The sequence below is a fragment of the Panthera uncia genome, chromosome B4, assembly GCF_023721935.1.
Source record: "Panthera uncia isolate 11264 chromosome B4, Puncia_PCG_1.0, whole genome shotgun sequence".
Classification (NCBI taxonomy): Eukaryota; Metazoa; Chordata; class Mammalia; order Carnivora; family Felidae; genus Panthera; species Panthera uncia.
This window is the reverse complement of record NC_064809.1, coordinates 87002411-87025491: the sequence shown is the minus strand read 5'-3', so window position 1 is coordinate 87025491 and position 23081 is coordinate 87002411. Positions and strand designations below refer to the sequence as shown.

Sequence of the window (23081 nt, the reverse complement as noted above, 5' to 3'; positions counted from 1 at the left end):
GTGACTGCTTTCCGTGGGACAGCTGTCTTTGCCTGCTCGATGGACACCTCCTTCCCCAACAGGTCTCACTCCAAGTACTCCCTCCTCTGTGGAGAATTTCCTGACCCCCCCAGTAAGGTGAAGATCTCCAGCTTCAAGCTCTCACAGCAGGTTGTGCGTCCCTCTAGCGGGGTGACTGTTAATTACTGTAATGAGTTCCACGCAGGCAGGGATGTGTCTTTTAACTCTGCTTCCTTAGGCCTTTTAAAGATATTTTGTCAAATAGACAGATAAATGAATTCAGCTGGGGTGCTGGCCCCAGACACCCTAGCTGAATGGTTGCCAGCCTTCCTGTCACTGGAAACATCATACAGCACCATCTAAATCTGGATAGAATGGGACCTTCTTGAGCAGGAGGACTGTTTTTTCTTCCTCTATGCAGCCTTTCCAAGACCTAACACCATCTCCTCCCCAGAGAAGATGCTCAAAAAAACCAAACCAAAACAAACCAAAACAAAAACAAGCCAGTGAACTAAATGAGGCCTCGGCTGAAACGGCTGACATCTGAGAAAATTATTTTACTTTCATGGCTCCATCTAAACTATTTTTCAGATCTCTATTTTTTTTTTTTTTTAAGACACATTGGGTATTTCTCTCCCTGTTCTCTTCTTAATATGTTCTTCCAAGATTTTTTTTAAGATCCTCCTTTGTTTGAAACATTTTCTTCCCCCTATTTCACAGAGCAGAAGAGGACCCAGGGTCCACTAAATTCCATTTCTAGGTCAGAAATAGAACCTAATGTGGATACATCAAACATGGCTAAGAGGTTTTCCAGCTGGCCTGCCTAACACTACATCTTTGTTTTCAAGGGTCCCTTTGAAACATAAATATGTCATTAATCAACAAGGGGGTTCTTTTCCCCCACTTTCTGAAACTAATGCTTGCCAAATAGAGTACAGATATTGGTATAGGCAGCAAATACCACTAGCACAAAGCTGAGGAGAGATGGGGAGAACTGATGTCCTATAAATATAAACACTAAAATCTACTCTCATTGGGAGAGTAGCTGCGTTCTCTACACAGGATATGGTCCAATTTTGTTATTGTTCTCAACGAAAATAAAATTACCGAGAGCTGGCTGAGAGTAGTAACAACGATAAGAAGGTTTAAAAGCCCAGCTCCTATTTTTAAAATGGATTTGGGAAGGAGGAAGCTCTCTGGCATGTAAGAGACTGAATTTTTTGTGCCCAGTGGAATTTTCTTCATTGTCACCCTCTCACAGCCTCGGCTGCTAGTCTGGTGAGAGCAAGAAAAAAAAAAAAAAATCACAGTAACATTTTTCCAAGAGAGCAGCACATCTGGTTATCTTGTTCTTCACAAGTGTCTGATCATGTGTGAGCCCAAAACACAGAATTGAAGGCTTGTCCTTTCTGGTCTATTTTTTCCTAACTGCAGGCAATGCGTTCCTAAGGACAGAGGTACAGTCTACACGTACATCTCATTTCAAAATTTTGCTCACATCGTTCAGGTCACAGATTCAGTGATTTACAACTTGACAAGCAGGCCTGCTCAGGTTAAACTTTTGGTTCTGTGTCTTTAAAATATTCTTTCTTTTATTTTTGTAGCTAAAACTTAACAGAGTACCATGAAGTAATGAAGACACTAGACTCCTTCTCAGTCGCGCTCACGAGAAAGCACATTACGCAGGAGTGATGGAATGTACCTTTTTAAACATCCTGGTGGAATCCTCACTTATCTGCATGAATCGCATAATCACGTTGTTCAGATAGATGTCACTCAAAGTGGCATGGTCTTTGCTTTCTCGTCTCACTTGGTTCAGAAGCAAATACCAGCAGTTCACTGGAGACAACAAGTTCTGGTCTTTCCTGAGAAGTGAAGAAAAACAGAATTACCATCAATTTCAAAGCTGCCCCAACCAGCTGAGGGAAGTCAGCAAGGCAAACCAGGAGCCCCAACAGATGGGTATTGTCGCTATTCTTCCTACTCCGGGCATTGCTCATAGCGGCTACTCAAGAGCCAGCGTATCAGCCTTCCAGGCCGTGATGGCAGAAAGCCAGCAATTGCCTAGGCTTGGAAAGAAAACCTTGGACCAGAACACCAGTCAAAACCCACACTCCTGACAAGGGCCAGGGACCCTAATACACACAGTACTCTGGCAGGCTTTCAGCCTTAAACACCCCATTGAAGAAAGTAGTTGATATTTACATAAAAATCTATTGACTACTGTCTCACAGACAGACTGTGGTTTGCCACTGCTTACAAAGTCTGCCTTGAATGTTCAGTCTGCTGCTGGAAAAGAGAGCTGGCTAGGTACGCTTTCCATGGACATCCGTTTGAGGATTAGTTATTAATCCCCTGATCTATGAACTCCAGCTTCCCAAGAAGTGTTCCTGGGAATCACAGCTTTATAGCATTGTCTGAAGGCCCGTGAATAGAACCAAGAGGTTTACTGCCTTGTGACCTGTCATTAAACTAGTTCAGATTTGTAACTACACCTTGTTTTATTCTAGAGAATAAAGCTAAACGTGACTATAAACCACAAAATATGACTTGTAAAAAAAATCTTAAAGGAAACCTCCAAACAAAACAGTAACCAACTGGCCTTGAAAAAAAGGACATTGCTTTTCTTTCTTCCTTTCTTTTTTAAGTCTAACTGAAAAATGACAAAAAAGGCACAAGAATGCTTATCCCACTCAGGGGCACTGGTGCCATTTGTAATGGACATGTTATCTTATTCACACTCACTTATGACTCTGAATATTCATTAAATTAGGAAAGAAATCATAAAGTCAACTCTTTCCGCCTCTAAGTTCCTCCAATTCAAGATTTGACACTGAATCAAATCAAAATCCTCTCTGGAAGGAAGGGGAAGTCTCAGACAGAAGTAGGAACAGTTGTAGGGGGAAAATCCTCTGTTCTAGGGCCCTAGCATCGGTACCAACTAGAAAAGCCTCCTGCCACACTAGAATTACACCCCCAACCTAGAGAACCTTTTTTTTTTTTTTTTTTTTTTTTTTTTTAAATCAAAGCCATCAAGCAAGGGGCATTGCTTCTATGGCAGACAACAGGAGCCCTTCTACTGACATTCTCTATCTAGTCAGCCTAAGAGGTATACATTACATTAATATATTAACTTTTATGTATATCCTTTATGCTGAAGTAACCCATAAATTCTCTGAGAACATTTCCTACTTTGAGAATGTTTCCTACATTTTTGCATCCTGAGTGCCCTGCCCAGGTAAGCATTAAATAAATGTTATTTCACTCACTGAATAAGCATATATTATTGCCTTAATAGTAAGTGACAATAATATACAATAACAATAATAGCAGCTGGCCTTTACTGAGCACCTCCTATAAGAAATACTACACAAGAGCATCGAATATGGATCTATACTGTCCAAGTTCAAGTCCCAGAACTACTTACTAGCTATGTGATCTTGGCCAAATTATCTAAACTTCTCTACGCCTCTGTAACTTCATTTGTAGAGTGGGTAAAGTAACAGTACTTGTAAGATTATTATGGGGATAATTTCAGTTAATATATAGCTTTTAATGTTTACTATAATGCCTTAGATCCATAGTAAGTGCTATACAAAGTTAGCTATTTTTATCTAGAGGCTGATCTAAAGATTTTACACATATTAATTCTACGTAATCCTTACCACTACAATTTAAGGCAGAAATTCTTTGTATCCACTCTATCAGTGAGAGAGGTGAAGCTTAGTGAGGCATGGTGATTTTCTGAAGACCATAACTAGTATCAGAGTCTTTGAGTTCAAGAAGGCTGATCTAAGCCTTGGTCATCTGTCAGTGGTAAATTTAAGTGAAGGGCTGTTCTACACAATGAGCATCCCAAAGCTGAGAACTGCCAAAGATTTAACATTTGTTTGGTGAGGAGGAGAAGGGACACTGAGTGCATAACTCATGAGGGCTATCAATCTCATCAAGGACTTTGTCATGTTTCTCATTTAATGTTCATAAAATCTCATTTCACAAGTTAGGAAGCCAAGGCTCAGAAAGGTTAAACAACTTGACCAAAGTCACCCAGGAAAGCCAGTATTCAAGCCAGGTCTGTCCAAGGCTTTCATAAAGTCTGTCTTTGATTTTCTTCCTACCCCTGGTTTGGCCCTTCTGTAGACTTATCTTCAGTCCCAAATTCAATAAGCTCAAGTCAAAGAAAATTCCACACTGTTTACCTTGACCAAAAACCATCTGAACAAACCAAGAGAAAGAAAAAAGGGGCAGCTGAACCACTAAGAGATCAGACTGAGGCGCATGGGCCCATACCGGTTTTCAGTTCACAACCCATTACCAAGTGCGGAACACAGAAGACATTCAAAAATATTTACTGAATGGATGAATGGGCTGTCTTCTTATTTGTAATCACTTTACAAAGGGACAGTTACTATACATGTGAATTCAGTACTGGCTCCAGCCTCCTTTCCAACTCTAGTCTCGGTCAAGTACATTTGACATTTGTCCACCCTGGGAATCCTAAGATTTATTTCTACACTGGGCCAACACTAGAGGTTAGCCATCAAAAATATTAAAAAATTAAAAAAAATAAAAGCATTCCCTATCAAGATTGTGCTGCAAAGCCAACAGTGAAGACAAAGAGAGGCTTCTCTACATCCCCCTCCAGTCTGGAGCTCAGCCTGAGCAGACTGCACTCCGTGTTTCTGCAAGGGGATAGGAGATTTTCTCTTTCACCAATGTACAGAGATAGTTCTGCTGCTCCGGATTTTAGGCTGGGGCAATACGATAGGGCTGGTGATGGGAGGTCTTCCATTCCACCTCTCTACCTTGCACATGCTTCATCCTCTGCCCCACATGGGACTTAAGGGCAGCTATAACTGTCCCCTTGAGTTTAGAGTCCCCTCTTCCTTTTTTGGCCCCTGGAAATTTCCCTTCCTTCCCTATGAGTTCAGTTACACATTTACAGTGATGCCCATTATATTTTAATCAGCATTTCTGGGAGTTTTACAGCAGAAATACTTTTCAGATTGCCTAGTCTACTATTTTTCCAGGAAAGACAGACTGTGCTCCCTTTTAAATATCTCCGAGACAAAAGCCTATTTCTTTCTCCCTGCCGCATTGCTAGCTCACGCCATTACTGTGAGCGCCCCCTACGTGGTCTCCCTCCCTCTACGATGGCTTCTTCCAGTCCACAGTTCTATCCGTGGTCTTAGTCATCATTTAAAAATGAGGTCTGAGTTGGTTCACCCTTCTAACTAAAACTCTCCAAATGCTTCTCATGCACTCAGGACAAAGTTCAAACTGTCCAGTGTGACCTACAGGCCTCCTGGAGATGGTGAAATTTACACCTGTGGCCACAGAGCTCACCACCTCACTACTCACTCCCACTGGACTCCTTCTGTTCGACAAAACTGCCCTACACGCCCCCTTCCCTTCTGCTCCCTGATACAGGATGTTCCCCTTGCCTGGAACACCTTGCTCTGGTCCCCTCGATTTGCCAACTAGTCCTGCATGTCTTCACTTACATATCACTTCTGCCAGGATCTTTCTTTGGCCTTCCCTTCCCCACCTCCACTATAAATGGATTTCCATCGGGTCTGTCCATGGCATCCTGCACTTACGCTGTCACAGTACTTATATACTCTCGTAAAGTTGCCTACTGCTCTTTCTCCGTCTCTAGGAGCTAAATTACAGAGTAAATTTCATTATCATAAAATCTGTAGGTATTTTTTAAACAAATGAAGTACAATTAATTCAAGGTTTAATTACACTTGGTCCTAAGCAGTTTACTAAAAACGCTTCCTTTAAGTCAGTCTCAACTGTAGTGATCACAAATGCGACTGAGGTGTGGGGAGCTAAACGTAAGCGGCCCTTATTGCTTATTTTCATACAAAATCACGACACAAATCTTGAGGTCTTTGCTTGAAGAAGCAGCCGTTGTAAATGTGCCCACTGAAATATCTTCCTGGGGTAGAGACCAACTCCCACTTTTCTGTAAGCAGGAATTTTATAAACACACACCTTTTCTTCCTATATATAAAGTTATCCACAAATATATATTTACTGGAAAGAAAAAAATGTCAAGAGAATACTTTAAAAATGCGATACACTGGTGCCCACAAATTATAAATGCGAAGAGTTGGCTTTCATCCGTGGGGATATGCCAATCAACCAGCTTATCCACCAAAGATGGAACATTCCAAAACCAAGAAAGGTGGTAAGGTGGTAGGCTATCACCTTGGAAAAACGCATTTGAGTCAAGTCTCTCTTACTTGTACTGCTGATGATCCTTGGTGCTTCTTGTTTTTGCCATGAACCTTTCAGCTAACTTCTCTAAGTTCCGAGAATATTCCGTCTCAATTTCAGCTTTTTTCCGGAAGAAATCCTGCAGGTCCTGGAGAAGCTGAACTCGCATCTCTGTTTGCTGCTCCAGGCATTTTTGCTGTTCTACCAGCTGAGCTCGGATTTCTAAGGAAAGAAGAGAATCCATTTGGCGATTTTGTGAAAACTACTGAGGTGTGCAGTTACGTGCAAGACAAAAGTAACAAATCCTATTTTATGTTTAGCTCTGTATCGGACCTTTAGGAGACTGCTGGGTCCAGATCGGTTCTTTACATAATCTGTTGACCCTTTAAAAGAATGAGCCAAGTCCCAGGAAAGAATGTAATAAATGAGGGTGCAAATATGGGTTACATCTTCAATGCCACAAACATGCATGGAGTCATGAGGGCAAATAAATTAAGGCTTTTAAGATAACAATTCGTAACCTGTGACATCTTTGGGTAGCTAAGTACATTGTAATTTTTTCGACAGCGCTTCTTTACCTCAACTATCCGTTTCAAGTTTGAATGGCAAAGATGTGAGCATCATTCCTTCCAGACTTCTGAACCACCACATATGTGCCAGTTGGTAGACACATACAGACACTGTCATCTGGTAATTTTTATTTAGTGCATGAATTTCTAGTTTGTGAAACTCACAGCCTCTGGGTTTATAGGGATGCCCTGCCTAAAAATAATTTCTTTCTATATTCAAATAATCCGTTCATAAATGGGATCCTCAGATTCCACTTTATTATTCTGTTCCAACATCAAAGGCGCTTCACTTGGCCTTCAGTTTTTACACATTGTTCAAACTAACAGTTCTATTGACACATATAATCCTGAAAAGAATCCTTTGATGATTTTTAATACATTAGGAAGGTGAAGGTTAGTCTTTTACTGATTTAGGGGAAATAAACCACACACACAAAAGCAAACGTGTGTCATGCAAAACTATCGGTAAATGACTGTAACAAAGGAACCTGTGTGTTTTGGAAAATGAGATAGAGTAATAACTCTGACTTGCTTTTGTCTGAGAGACCCAGCGCTAACCTCCAGACAAGAAAACTCATACTGGAAAACTTTATTTCATCTTTCCCAGAGTCAGTGAGTATTCCCTAAAAGCCCTCTCTTTGGGAAAGATAAATGTAGTAGGATATAGAAATATGTCCGGGGCGCCTGGCTGGCTCAGCTGGCGGAGCATGCAGCTCTTGATCATGGGGTTGGGAGTCTGAGCCACACACTGGGTGTAGAGATGAGAGAAAAAGACAGAAAGACAGAAAGACAGACAGGAAGGAAGGAAGGAAGGAAGGAAAGAAAAAGAGAAAGAAAGAAAGAAAGAAAGAAAGAAAGAAAGAAAGGTCCAAATAACACCTCCTCAATCCCTTTCTAATTTATCCTTCTTCAACAGCTCAGAAACTGAGCTCACAATATGTGTACATACATTTGGCCATGTTTAATCAAGCTCAAGTTTAATCAGCAGGCCGGTCAAGTTCTGAATGGGGAGTCAGGAAACTTGCTCAATTCAATAATGGCTACCAATAATCAAACACTATTATACACCCTATTAAAGTAGGTACGAATATTATCCTCATTTTACAAAGAAGAAACTGAGGTTTAAGGAGATTAAATACTTTATCCTGGCAAAAAAGATACAATAACTATGAAACAAGGCCCTCAATAATGTCATGTTCTAGGCAACGAGGCTTTAGGGGGAGGACTGGGAAAGCACAGGAAGCATTTCTTTTTTTCTTTTTTTAAGTTTCTTTTTTATTATGAGAGAGAAAGCAGAGAGAGGGAGGGAGGGAATCCCAAGCAGGCTCTACACCATCAGCACAGAGCCTGACACAGGGCTTGAACTCACAAACTGTGAGACCATGACCTGAGCTGAAATCAAGAGTCTGATGCTTAACCAACTAGGCTACCCAGGTGTCCCACAGGGAGCATTTCTTAAGTGTCCTTCCTTGGTTTCTCCACCTCTAGATTGCAGGATCCTGTTATTAATCTCATAGAAGTGTGGTGAACACCAGAGTGAAAACATTATCACAGGCTTTTAACTACCATGAACAGCATCTTTTTTTTAGTCAATCAAAGTAAGTGTTTTTCAATACAGCATTATAATCACTGTGTCTGCCAAGCTCTTTCCCCCACAAATATAGAACTATTTTTGTCTCATGAAGAAAAAAGAAATCAAGGGTGGGGGGATTTCTCATTCAGGAATCTCAGTAAGCCTTTTTAAGATTTGGTAATTTTAGCACATCTTGCTGTGCTAAGAGAAAATAAATCAATCGTCTTGGGCTGTCAGCTAGGGTCCCCCCCCCCCCTTTAAGCTGCTTTGGTGCCAAATAAAAAGAAAGAAAAGTGGCTGAGAGTACAGATCTCAAGAGAACTACACAAATATTCTCAGGGGTTCCTTCTTCATCCCCATTCTTAGATTTTCTCTTGCTTGCCTCTTTCAGGGTTTAAAATCAAGAGCCAGGGAATTTTGAGAAGGAGGACTGTATTTAAACAGTTAAAAACCTCATCCTCTTTTTGCTGGGAGTAACAGTTATTTCGTATCATCAGTAATTTCCCCTTCAAAACAGGACACTAGCAGCATTTTCAATAAGGAAAATGTGAAGGGACAGAACCTAGGGTATGGTTTTGAGAAAATAAAATACGCTCTAAAATCTGGAGGAGAATTTGTTTGATTACCTCTTTACTTTAGACAAGGTGGAGACAAATGAGGAAAAGATCACAAAAAAAGATCATATACAAGTACTACCATAAGACATGTCTTATTAGAAAGGGAAAACCTTTGAGTTCCTTACACCATACCCGAGCCACAATGTAGCACAATGTTAGAGTAGGTCACTTCCCAGTACATGTGGTATGGCTTTATTCACGTGACCTCACTAGATGTGATCTAACATTACATGGCACTGATGAATTTAAAAGAATTTTAAATAAATGAATAAAATAGTCCTATACATTTTGGTCCACTGCTCAGAACATATCAAAGAAGCCACTGATGCACTGTGCCCCATACCATATCAATCCTTGCAATGGGACCACAGGTGGCTATAGGATGTAGCTGTCATTGGAGGTACCAAAGAATCATTAGGGCTGGAACCAGTGAAAGTATCACATTAAAGACTGATTTCTAGAGAAAGTTTGAGTCTTATTTCTGTAGGAGGGATTACAGCTTCCTACCCACCTGCAGATGCTTTAAAGACAATCTTTCAGAACCCCTTCTATTATTTTTTTTATATTAGTATTGATCTGGATCCTTTTTTTTTTTTTTTTTTTTTTTTTTTTTTGTGATTCAAGCTCCATTTTAATTTAGTTAATCAAGCTCCTATTTTGTGTTAGGCAGGGTCTAACTGGAGTTAGGAGGATTTCTAAGACACAACTCATTCCAGTAGGAAATACAGATCCTAAGTTGATAGTATGAACACATTATGCTCTCTGCTATAATGGAGAAACGCACCAGAAAGCTATGGAAAGAGGAGCTGACCCAGACGATGGAAGAGCCTACAAGACTTAATGCCCTGAAGGATACGTACATTACAAGGTATACAGCTATAACCACTAAGAAAGTGGGAGGACAACACATAGAATGGAGAAATATTTGCAAATTATGTATCTAAGAAGGAACCTGTATCTAGAATATATAAAGAACTCTTACAAGTCGTTAATAAAAACACAAATAATCCAATTTTTAAAATGGGCAAAGGATCTCAATAGACATTTTCTCCACAGATGATCTACGAACGGCCAGTAGCAGATGAAAAGTGGCTCAACATCATCAGCTGTCAAGAAGAGGCAAACACCACTTCATACCTGCTTGGATAGTTATAATAAAAAAGACAGATAATAAGTGTTGACAAGGATGTGGATGTGGAGAAAACAGAACCCTCATTCACTGCTGGGAGGAATGCAAAACAGCACAGCTACTTTGGAAAACAATCTGGCAGGTCCTCCTAAGGTTAAACACAGAGTTAACACACATGTAGCAAACCCACTCCTACCTAGGTACATACCCAAGAAAAATGAGAACACAGAAACTTATATACAAATGTTTATACTAGCTGAAAAGTGGAACAACCTACATGTCCATCAGCTGTTGAACAGATGAATAAAATGTGGTCTAGGTATAGAAGGTTACTCAGCCATACAAAGGAATGGAGTAGCGATTCACGCTACAACATAGATGAGCCTTGAAAATATAACCTTAGTGAATGAAACTAGTCATGAAGGGAAACTGCATTATGACATGTCCAGAACAGAGTAATGCATAGAAAGCAGATGAGTTGTTACTATGGCTGGAGGAGTTGGGAGAAATGGGAGGGGATTGCTAAGGGGTATGCGGGTTTCTTTTTGGGACGATGAAAACGTTCTAAAAGTGACTGTGGTGATGGTTACAAAGCTGTGAACGTACTGAAAAACAGTGAATTGTACACATTTAGTGGGTGAGTTAAATGATGGGTGATTTATAGCTGTTATATAAAAAAAGACAGGGACGCCTGGGTGGCTGAGTCAGTTGAGTGTCCAAGTCTTGATTCCGGCTCAGGTCATGATCCCAGGGTTGTGGGACTGAGCCCCCTGACAGGCTCTGTGCTGAGTGTGGAGCCTGCTTAAGATTCTTTTTCTCTCCCACTCTCCCTCTCCCTACTTCTCTCCCCCTCTCCCTCCCCCCTTTTTGCCCCTCTCCCTCTCCCTCCCTCTCTCTCCTTCTCTCTCCCTCTCCCCCTCCCTCCCCTCCTTCTTCCCCCTCTCCCTCCCTCTCTCCCCGGCTCATGCTCTTGCTCTATCTCAAAATAAATAAATAAACTTAAAAGAGAAAGATAAACTATTGCATCACAATTTCATGAAATTTCAGTTGCTGAGACATTTCTAAGAATGATGATAATCGTAATAGCAACAAAATAAATCCTCGTATTTCCATGTCTAATAATTTCTGGTAGTTAATCAAATCTGACAACATAAGGGCAACCACTTTAAAATGATGTTTTCATGGTGGCTCTTGCTTCAGTATTATTACTTCATCTTCTGTAAGCCAGAACAGTAAATGAACTAACTGGCTAGGATCACTGGTACCTTATTAATTGCTATAATTTCTAATGGTATAGAAAAGATTTACCTAACAACATCAGGAGGGACTTATTACCATGACTCCCCAACAACTGCATGAAATACTGCAATCTTTTTTAGGCAGAAAAATGCCACCTCTGAGGAGGCTCTAAGCAGTCATTATTTAAATCTGGGTCAGGACCTCCTAAATAATAATAATGGCCATTTTCACAAGGCTAACATTTGCTGTGTTTTAAAAAACGACTCTTATTTCATTTCTGTCCTGCCAGAGCATTACCACAGAAGGAACCAACATTAATAATCCAACAACAAGACACAGAAAAGTGTGCTTTCAAACTACTCAATTAATTTGCAAAAAGAATTGAAATAGTTCCTCTAAGCTATAAAAATACGCTAATACTAAAGAAAATGGAATTGACTCGGAAAGGAGGAAACAGAGGCATTTCTTCCTATTGCTCTGCTAAAAAGGAAGTCCTAATTCTTAAAATAAATTTGTGTGAGGCCACAGGCTGATGCATATTTCGTGGAAAGACTGAGTCTATGGGACTGGCTTGCTTCTCTGGTATGTTACTAAATGACTAGGGTTAGTGCACAGAATTGATGGATGGGGTGTAACACTCATAATCGTCCAGCAACATTTCTAAGTTATCACAAACCATCTCAATTTTTTCATAGTCTTGTTTGCTCAGATTTTCCTTATGATAATAAGGCTGTTAGGCTTTATCAGTACCTTCACCCAATGGATATAAGGTATTTCCCCCAAATGATAGGGGAGAGCGGTCGGAACGTCTCAGAGAACTCAATGGGACTCTGACAGGTTCTGTCGATTGCTCACGGGCTCGCTGTTCATGTGAGTATCCATACAACCTTGCAGCTGCTGATTAAACACCAGCTGCAAACTCGGGTGAAATATGTTGTTTAGTTAGAAATTTGGAGCAAAAAAGAAAAATCCACAAAAGTAAACAAAGGTCACTTCTCCATTTCACCAGAAACCTGAATCCAAGACCTGTGCTTCTCTTACGCTCTGCAAGGAAATTAGGTGACATCAATACGGACCCAGACTGGAGTTACGGCATTATCAATCACAAGTCATTGGACGTGGGGCAAGTCACTTAACCTCTCAAATTTCACCTTGTGAAACAACAGTCCCACCTCCAGAGACCGGTGAGGATTAAACAGGAAGATGGGAATGCCAGGTACACCACCGCCTGCAAACCACCATGAAACAGGTGAAGATGCTACGACTTGCATCAGCAGGCCCTCGTTACGGTCACTGACTATTCCCGTGGGCGTGGGCAAGGCTCCTTCAGGGGCTACAAGTAACAGACTGAAAGTCAGGAGCCCCCTCCTGTGAGAAGACAGGCAATGCACATGGTGAGAGCCGCTGACCTTTAGGGCCTTAACGTATGAATGTCAAGGAGTAAGGGAAGGTGTGCACAAGTTTCCACGGTTGGGCAAAGGGGTGGGCCCTGAGGAGGTGATCCCGAGGCTGACTTGGCAGCTTGTTGACATGGGCAGAGGGAAGGGTCCTCCGGGCCCAAGGACTAGCACGCACACACACAGGGCCTCTCTGCTGCGGCAACCCAACCCAGGATGGCTAGGGGGGTCCAGTTAGGTTCCTAGGGCAGCCCCATGGCTTACTTACAAGAAGTAAGAAGTAAGAATCTTACTTACAAGAAGTAAGATTTTATATATCTTAATAGCCAGTTTCCCAAACTGGTTTCAAGACAAGAGCCACTGGGGGTGCTTACTAAAAATACCATGTCCAGTCCCCTGAGCTCAGCTGGCTATTTTTATCTTGTTGGTCTGGCAGGACCTGGAATGGAGGGGACTTTAATTATGTGCCCAGGTGAATCTTTCCAGTGAGCAACTCCAGGAGACACAAGTGAAGAAGAACTCAACAATTCTGAACAAGGGAGATACATAATCAGACGTGCATTCCAGAAAAACCACACAAATAACTAAATAAGTGAAACGCTAAGCATCCTACACTTCACGAAGTAAGAGCTGGCTTTGTAAACCGTATGGTTCCCTGTCTGAACTATGAATTTCTGGGCAAAACGAACTAACAACAATAAAAACACTCATAAGATTGAATGGTATCCACGTTCTCCCCTAAGCCTATTATTTTAATCAGTTATGAATCCCTCATTTCTGTCATCTGGTGTGGAACTAATGAGAATTTCCATTTAATCTGTTATCAGAAAGGAGAAGCTGATTTTCAAACACATTGTAGAGAACCTTTTGAGCTATGCTGCCTGATAGGTAGCCATTAGTCACACTAAGCCCTTCCAATGTGGCTAGCCCAAACTGAGATGTGCTGTAAGTGTAAAATAGAGGCAAGATTTTTTTTTTCTTTTTTTCAGAGACAGCTTGCACATGTGTGTGTGTGTGTGTGTGTGTGTGTGTGTGTGTGTGTGTGTGTTAGAGCAGGAGGGGCAGAGGGAGAGAGAAAAGTCCCAAGCAGGCTCCACGCTCAATGTGGAGCCCAACCCAGGGCTTGATCCCACGACCCTGGGATCATGACCTGAGCCAAAATCAAGAGTCAGACACTCAACCAACTGAGCCTCCCAGGAATCCCAGATTTCAAAATCCCAGTACGAAAAAAGAAAGAATGTAAAACGTCTCACTGATAACTACTAATGTTGAAGTTTAAAAATTTAGACTTTGGGTTACATAAAAGACATTATTAAAATTAACTTCACCTGTTCATGTTTCTTTCCACTTTTCAAAACGACTATTAAAAAATCTAAAATTAAAAATATGGTTCAGGGCACCTGGATAGCTCAGTCGGTTAAGCGTCCGTCTTCAGCTCAGGTCACGATCTCGTGGTTTGTGGGTTCAAGCCCTGTGTTGGGCTCTGTGCTGACAGCTCAGAGCCTAGAGCCTGCTTCATATTCTGTGTTTCCTTCTCTCTCTGTCCCCCGCTCATGCTCTGTCTCTTCTCTCAAAAATAAACATTAAAAAAATTTTTAAAGAAATACCGTTCATGTATATGACCATATACTGGTATATACTGGCCATATATGGCCAAAGCTCCTGTAGGATACGAGTAGATTAGCAACCAAGTTTCTCGTAAGTAGAATCTGAAATGTGGAGGTCTCATCAGAAAAGGCTTTTGAAGAATTAGCAGGCTTGATTAGAAGACAAAACTTAAGCATAAGGCAAATATAGGATAGAATACAGAGTAGCAAGACACTAGCTGCAGTGAGAAGTGTGACCTTGGAGGAGTAACTACCTCTTGGAACTCACCTTTCCTCAACTGCAAAATGGTTACTAATTATAGATGTTATATCCCCCCTTTCAAAGACGATGAAAGGCTTTAAAGAGAAAAGACTTTCTCATCTTGTAAAACACTGTATCATATAAAATATGTAATGAAAAATAAAAAAAGTTCTAGATTTGATCATGCTGACTACACAGGGCTAAAGGACTTTCAGAAAAGGAAAGCTCATGGACTAACGGGTTATCATCAGTGATCCCTTTAGAGGGCAGGCACTGGCCTGCACTGCCTTTAAAGAATATGCAGAATTTGGAAGGCTGTGCAAATTGGGGGGATGGAAACACAGTTCCTTGAACTAAAAATGTTATTTTCGATATCGTGGCCCAGAAGAGTTAGGTTCTAGGGAAGGAGATTTAGGGTGGCTGGACCAAACCTAGTCTTTTTCTACTTCCTAATTTTATTTACTTATTACATTTATTTATTTTTGAGAGACAGAGAGAGACAGAGCATGAGCAGAGGAGGGGCAGAGAGAGGAGGGGACACAGAATAGGAAGCAGGCTCCAGGCTCTGAGCTGGCTGTTTAGCCAGACACGGGGCTCAAACTTGTGAACTGTGAGATCATGACCAGAGCCGAAGTTGGACGCTCAACTGACTGAGCCACCCAGGTGCCTCAACTTATTTTCTTTTTTTAAGTTCATTTAGTTTGAGAGAGCATGAGCAGAAAAGGGGTAGAGAGGGAGGGAGAGAAGGAAAATCTCAAGCAGGTTCTGCATTGTCAGGGGGGAGCCCAAAGCGGGGCTTGAATTCATGAACTGTGAGATCATGATCTGAGCTGAAATCAAGAGTCAGATGCTTAACTGACTACACTATCCAGGCGCCCCTTTTTCCTACTTTTAAATTAGGATATCACCAACAATTTAAGCAAATTAAATAGCACAGACATATATGACATCAGGTTGCTTCCATTCTAAGCTGAAAACCATGGCCTGATCCTAGAACTCTAGAGATGGTTAGAATAATTTGAGGGGAGTAGAATTATGATAAAACCTTTTGGAATAAAACAAGGTAAGAAACTCCTCTCAGTACAGTTATGCCTCATTGTTTTGCATATAAAAGTAAAGTCAATTTCACAACATTTCTGACACTTAAAGAGAGGCCATATCTACATTCTTAAGTTTTCATCACAACATCTCCATTTGAAAGGACATTAATGTCAGTATCATTTGAGAATAAAAGCTTAGTACAAAAGCATCCATTTTCATAGCTTTTGAAAGCTAAACATTGTATTTTGGCCTAGATAACATCTTCAGGTGAAGTATGGAAAACAAATTTGCACCTTTTTTCCCCCCAGATGAAAGCCAGCTAGCCAGGATAAAAGGCAGTAAATTAAGGTGATCAATTATTGCTGTTTAATACACTGCAAGAAACACCAGTTTAAGGAAGTACAGATCTAAATGATTCACTATCGTGCCTGTATTTGGAATGCAGAAGAGGTAAGATTTAATTAACTTCTCCATAATTAAGCAAGCACATTTCAGCCAGTATTAGATTGACTTTTACTACCAGAAAAAGACCATGTGTGGAAAACACTGGTCTATAGAAAGCACAAGGATTTACATTTTGGAATGGCCTGTGTTGGTGATCTTTCAAAGGTTCAAGGCATTTTCTAAACGTTGACTTTCTTTCCTGATATAATTCAACATGAAGCCTCATGGAGTAAATAGAAAAGCCTACACATTTTTGTGGAGTAAGTTTTAAGAATGAAAAACATTTAAAGTAGTTTAATCTTTTGTACTGAATCACTTGCAAATTGAGGCTTTTTCTTTTCTTTTTTCAAGATTTTAAAGTAATCTCTACACTCAACGTGGGGCTCGAACTCACAACCCCAAGATGAGGTTGCATACTCTGAGCCAGTCAGGCGTACCAAATTGAGGCTTTTTCAAATTAAGGCTCTTCTCTTTATTGCAGTAATGACAGTTTTAAAGTGCACAGTTTAACCTCCCAAGCAATTTACTATTTACATGGTAAATATGAGACAATACTGAATTCCTACTAAATTCCTGATTCTGTGAAAGGTACTGGATACAGTTTGGCTCATTTAATTCTGACAACAATCCTATTATTTAGTGACTCCACTACATAGATGTGGATATCAAAGCAGAGAGAGGTTATTTTGTCCAAAGTCTACAATTATTAAGTACTAAAGCTTGAATTCCAGCATGCTACAAAATGGTAACGTTCAACAATTACACATAGTATATAATCAAACGAAGCAAGCCCAAGTGATCCAGACCTGGCCTTCTAGATAATCTGAAAGAATGTATATAGATAATGTATACAACTTAATGTAGCAAATAAAGTTTAGCTGCCAAGTATCTAGCATCGTTTAGAAAAGCAATGATTACATTTCTATACTTACTTAAATCAAGAAAGCCAAAAGAACTTCCTCTTCCCCACAAAATTCAAATATTTTATAAAAACTAGCTAAGTGACTAACTCCTTGGTATTTTCTGAATGTTGTGGCTTTATGGGAAATTATGTATTTAGGTCAACTATTGCTGTTTTTTAATTGTTTTTAAGTTGTAAATTGTTAGAAATTGGTACTATGTTAAAATTATTGTAAAGCTTTGAACTATACAGATTATAAATCCCTTTAATACAAATATCATGTCACTAAATTTCCATACAACACATAATAGATGCTCAATAACCATCTCTGATATACGTTTGCTTCAGTAAAGATAACAAGGTATCAGAGGGCTTAGTTATGTACATATGGACCCAGGACCCACATTTTGCTAAATCATAAAATGGTTTTCCATTTCCCTCTCCCCACAACCCATAGTCCCATCACTACCCCTTCTTTATTTGCTCCATGTGGTCCTTCTGGCATCCAGCCCTACAAGGTCTTTCCCATTAACCATGTTCTATTTGGTCAACGGTGGAAAAAGACTCCCGTTAAATCCACGGACTGTCATGTTCTACACATCTCATCTCTCAATTAAAGATATTTTCTACGTCTACTTCTACTACAGACAATACCTTAGTCTAGGAAAATGACAAAGGAAACCCTAATCATTTCACTTAGTTATCTTTAGGTCTCTATTAGAGACTTTGAATGGATCGCTATTGGCAAATTTCCATCTTTGATTTAACTACAGTTCAATAAGTGAGAGCTCCAATAACGTCTGGCTCCAAAGTGAACTGCAACTCTGGTTCAGGAGCTGATACAAAAGAAAGCAGAACGTGGTCAAGTACTTATGCTTCCTCAACATTCATTTTCCGTTTACTGACAGTCACAGTTCTGGAATATGGAATCAATGCCTTTGAGGGTTTAGGCTACAAAATCCTTAAAAGAGATCATATTAAAATACATATATTCATATCTATTTACATTTATTTTTCAAGATTTTTCAGGCCTAAGCAAATACTGAACATCAGCTTGTTAAAACGTCAGAAACATTAATTTTCTTCATTTTATCTCTTCAAAGTACCAAAGAAAATGTCCAACTTGATTGACAACCTATGTATTAAAAATAACATTCTTTTATTTTATCCTCAGATTGGAGCCAAACTCTACAATAAAACAGTATTTCTAGTCCTGCACAAATATCCAACTTTTACCCACATAATCTGCAAAACTTGAAATCAACAATGTTCACCTCGACAATGTCCACTCAAACAAGTGAGGAAAGAAATGCTTTTAACTACTCATCTGACAAACCAAGCGTGTGCCAGGTGCTGAGCTCTGGGGAAACTAAGATAAACCAAACTGCTTTGTGCCCTCAGGGCCTCTCAGGCTAGCTCCAAGTCTACAGACATGAAAACAAGCAACTGTTATTTTTTTTTTTTTTCAACGTTTTTTATTTTATTTTTGGGACAGAGAGAGACAGAGCATGAACTGGGGAGGGGCAGAGAGAGAGGGAGACACAGAATCGGAAACAGGCTCCAGGCTCTGAGCCATCAGCCCAGAGCCTGACGCGGGGCTCGAACTCACGGACCGCGAGATCGTGACCTGGCTGAAGTCGGACGCTTAACCGACTGCGCCACCCAGGCGCCCCGAGCAACTGTTATTTTTATAACGATCATCATTTACAATGCAGCGCACTAAGTCCTATAACGGAAGCACGAAAAAAGTGCTGTGAAAACACACAGGAAGGAACAACAAAGTGCCCAGGGAAATCGGGGAGAGCTCTGAGGGGACACCAGAGTTAGCAGATAAACAGGCAAGTGCTGAGCTGGGAGCAGCGAGGGGAAGGGTATTATGGACAAAAGCACAGGCATAAGACTACCTGGAGAGTCCAGGGCATTACACGGACTGCAGTCTGTTCCATTTTGCGGGGGGATAAGGTAAGCAGGGGCTGGGCCAGTTATTAGGGGAATTTTAAAGGAAACACTCTAAAAAGGTAAGGGATGCTTTTTTTTATTCAGTTCCTATTCACTTACTATAGCGAATGTTTCAATTTGTTTAATAAGTTAGAAACAAATGCTGATTATTCACTTTTAGAAAAGATAGCTGTAGGACGATGTCCTAACTGATGAAATTACTGGAAAATGACATCTCCTGCCAAATTACTGACAACAGATTTCTTAAAATTATTTTATGCTAATTTAGACAAGGGAGAACAGTGTCGACTATATTCAATAGACTACTGATACGGAATGGAAGGATTTATAAATACCATATATGATCAGAGTTGCCTTCTACTTCACCTTTTTAAAAGTTTATTATATTTTGAGAGACAGTGTGTGTGTATGTGTGCACCCAAGCATCAGCAGGGGAGGGGCAGAAAAAGAGGGAAAGAGAGGATCCCAAACAGGCTCCATGCCTGGGGCCTGATGTGGGGCTCAGACTCATGAACTGCGAAATCATGACCTGAGCCCAAATCAAGAGTCAGATGCTGAACCGACTGAGCCACCCAGGTGCCCCATTTCTACTGCACTTTAATTAGATATATCTTTCAAATTAAAGTAGCTTAAAATGACAAATTATTCAAAATACCTATCTTCTACCTTTCTTATCTCTTTTGTGGCCCATCCATTTTATAATTTACCTTGAAAAGGTACACTTTTTAAAAGATACTGTATCATTTCATCTTCACACTAAAAAGCAGTTCAGAAATACTAATGTAAAAATCCTAGCATCTTCTAACCTTATACCTCTTTATAAGATCTCAAATACAATATTAGCTTTATGATCTCTGCCATGTCTTTTTTCAAAAAAATTTTTTTTAATTTTTTTTTAACGTTTATTTATTTTTGAGACAGAGAGAGACAGAGCATGAATGGGGGAGGGGCAGAGAGAGAGGGAGACACAGAATCGGAAGCAGGCTCCAGGCTCTGAGCCATCAGCCTAGAACCCGACGCAGGGCTCGAACTCACGGACCGCGAGATCGTGACCTGAGCTGAAGTCGGACGCTTAACCGACTGAGCCACCCAGGTGCCCCTCAAAATTTTTTAATGATTATTTATTTCTGTGTGTGTGTGTGTGTGAGAGAGAGAGAGAGAGAGAGAGAGAGCGAGAGAGCGCGTAAGCACACGCACAAGTGGGGGAAGGGCAGAGAGGGAGGGAGACATAGAATCTGAAGCAGGCTCCAGGTTCTGAGCTGTCAGCACAGAGCCCGATACAGGGCTCGAACCCACAAACTGTGAGATCATGACCAGAGCCGAAGTCGGTCGCTCAACCGACTGAGCCACCCAGGCACCCTGCCATGTCCACTCATTTACATAGCTACTCTTATCTGGAAGACACTGATTTTTAAATATGATCAGATAGATGAATAGGCCAGTGCACTGTTGTGAACTGCTGTCCTTCCTCCAAATCCTCAGCACCAGTGAGCTTCTCTCCACCTCTCCCCCGATGTTATGCATCCACAATCTAGACATTGCCTTTTACTTGAACCTTTGCTCCCCAGGTCTCTACCCACACTGTGTACTTCCTCTGTTAAATCTGACTCTGTTAAATAGCACTGTCGTGGGGTTGCTGACAGCAGTGACTCTCTCTTTGGCCCTGCATCTTGTTCATGTTTGCTAGATGACTTTCCTTGGAAGCACGTGTTCCAGGACCCTTGGAGATTACCATACGCACTTTAGGAATGTTCACCAGGGCCAGGATGGGAGGAGGCATGTTTTGGCCTCCCGTGAATCTGTGAGAGAGAACATAGTCTTTCCCCTTCCGGATGCACAGGTGGTAGTGCTACAAGATCTAATTATAGGTTAGCTGTCAATTAGGTGTATACAAACGCTCGAGGTGCATGTGAACGCTCTGATCTCACTACGGTGCCCTTCCAGACGACCCCTTGCTTGCTCTCTAAACTGTGCGGACTAAGGTCCAGACTTTGCAGAGAATCACGGTGCAGCTGGACTGTTGTCTGCCCGATCCTCCATCAGTAAGTTACCCTGAATAAAACTCTGTGTCAACTATGTGGAGTGGCCTGCTTTGTTTTCTTTTCTCTAAGTGCCTTCTCAGTTTGGGGGATACTATACCGTCCCTCCTCCACTTTCTAATACGTGTGTCTTATGTAAGATGCAGAAGTCATCAAAAGATGAAGGTGAAAAACGATGAGCTGATAGACTGAGTTTGGAAAAGAGGGAAGGTTGGAGGAGAAGGATAAAGGGAAACAGCTTAAGGAGAAAAGAATTGAGAAGAGGGAGAGAGATAAGAGAGGAAAAATGAGGGGTATTTGAGGAAAGAGGGCAGGTGGAAAAATGAAATAAATGTGAAGGCACCTGGCTGGCTTGGTCAGTTAAGCGTCCGACTCTTGATTTCAGCTCAGGTCATGATCTGGAGGTTTATGAGATTGAGCCCCGCATGGGGTGTTGGGCTCCGGGCTGATGGCCCGGAACCTACTTGGGATTCTCTCTCTCTCCCTCTCTCTGCCCCTCCCCGTGCATACACTCCCTCTCAAAATAAATTTTTAAAAAAATGTGAAGTGACAAAGGTGTTCAGGAAGTCACTGAACCAGTCTTGGGCACCGGAGGGCCCTTAGATTTCTGAAGAGTACATCTGCTTCTAACAAATCCCAGATATCAGACTACCAGGCTGCAGTCTTAGGCCAGCATGAGAATAAAATCTCAAGGTCAAGCATAACTTCTTTTTCGTATTAAAACCAAAGTGTAGGGGTCCCTGGGTGGCTAAGTCAGTTAAGTGTCCAACTCTTGATTTTGGCTTAGGTCATGATCTCATGGTTCAGGAGATCAAGCTCCAAGTTAGGCTCTGTGCTGACAGCATGGAGCCTAGTTGGGATTCTCTGTCTCTCTGTCTCTCCCTCTCTCCGTTCCTCCCCTCCTCTTGCTCCCTCTCTCTCAAAATAAATGTGTTTTTTGTTTTTAAAGTGTAAGTTGGTCAGAGTCATAAGATCTTCCCCTTTTAAACCTTTAGAAACCTAGGTGGAAGCAAAGTTGGTCATGAATGGTCATGAACGTGGAAGTTCACGTGTGATGGAACTTCAAGTTCCGTGGTTGAGCATGTGACTAATCCATGCCCTTCTTTCACAGTACCCCAATACTAATTGTAGCTCTGAGACCAAGCAGAAGTTCTTTGTATTCACTCTATTGTCATGGTTCAATTATGAAGCTCCTGGAGCATTTTAATTATCTGGCACCTCAGGGGTGGAGTGGAAAGGCCACTAAAAGCAGGTAGAATCTCTCAGAATTCTTGTACCATCTTCCTTCTCAGTAAAAATGAGACCACTTCAATAAAATCAAGAGCTTTCCACATTGACCCAAAGCACATTTTTCCCCTTCCTTTTAATTTAGATGTTTCTGGTGAGAACTCACACTACTTCACAGGCACAGCTGATGTTCTCTTGCCTGCCGGCATTCAGAAAGCCGTCTGAATGGATGGCACTGAGCCTTCTGCCATCCACTGGATTGTTCCCCAGTGCAGGTGCCAAGGAGTCCTGAGCTCGGGCAAGCGACAGACCGCAGGACACTCCAGGCTCCGTCTCCTAGTCAGGGCTCTCCTGAATGCCAGCAGCACGGCACAGGATGAATACACTTTTTCTTCTTCACTCTGGTTATAGGGTTGACTAGCTGGGATCATCCCAAAGGCAGAGCACTCTGCCCAAATCCAATGAAACACTTTGCATTGTTCAGCAGTCCCTTCCTGAGACTGAAATAAATAATAGCTACTTACAGTCTTAAGATGTGCATGGGAGCATTAACAGAGGAAGGGTCAAAAACTCAAATGCCCTCAGAGGCAGGATAAGTCCCATCAATGAGTGAAGTGACAGGGTGTAAAATACCAAGGGAAGGTAATGACTGTGCTGAGTGGGAACACACACCTCATCTAGCCACCAAGCTCCAGGTCACAGTTGCTGCATAGGAAGCTTGATGCAGTTATGCCAAATCTGATTTTGTGTTTTTGAGAGAAGCCTGAAATCTGGATTTTTGGGCAAAATATCCAAATTTTTCAGTATCAGCAACTAATTAAATTAAAACAGTGTACAGGCCAAGCAAAACCCATCTCTGTGCCAGGTTTTGCC

At 41.2% G+C, this 23081-nt stretch overlaps 1 protein-coding gene across 2 annotated transcripts in view; it reads right to left on the bottom strand.

The window, feature by feature from the left end:
• The window catches only part of SRGAP1 (SLIT-ROBO Rho GTPase activating protein 1), a 284958-nt gene that overhangs the window by 138853 nt on the left and 123024 nt on the right, over window positions 1-23081 (bottom strand). For both annotated transcript variants that reach the window (XM_049625895.1, XM_049625894.1), the window contains exons 2-3: window positions 6252-6447; window positions 1703-1865 (exon numbers count right to left, since the gene is read on the bottom strand). In XM_049625895.1, the coding sequence (XP_049481852.1) occupies window positions 1703-1865; window positions 6252-6447 (359 nt within the window). The remainder of the gene's footprint in view (window positions 1-1702; window positions 1866-6251; window positions 6448-23081) is intronic.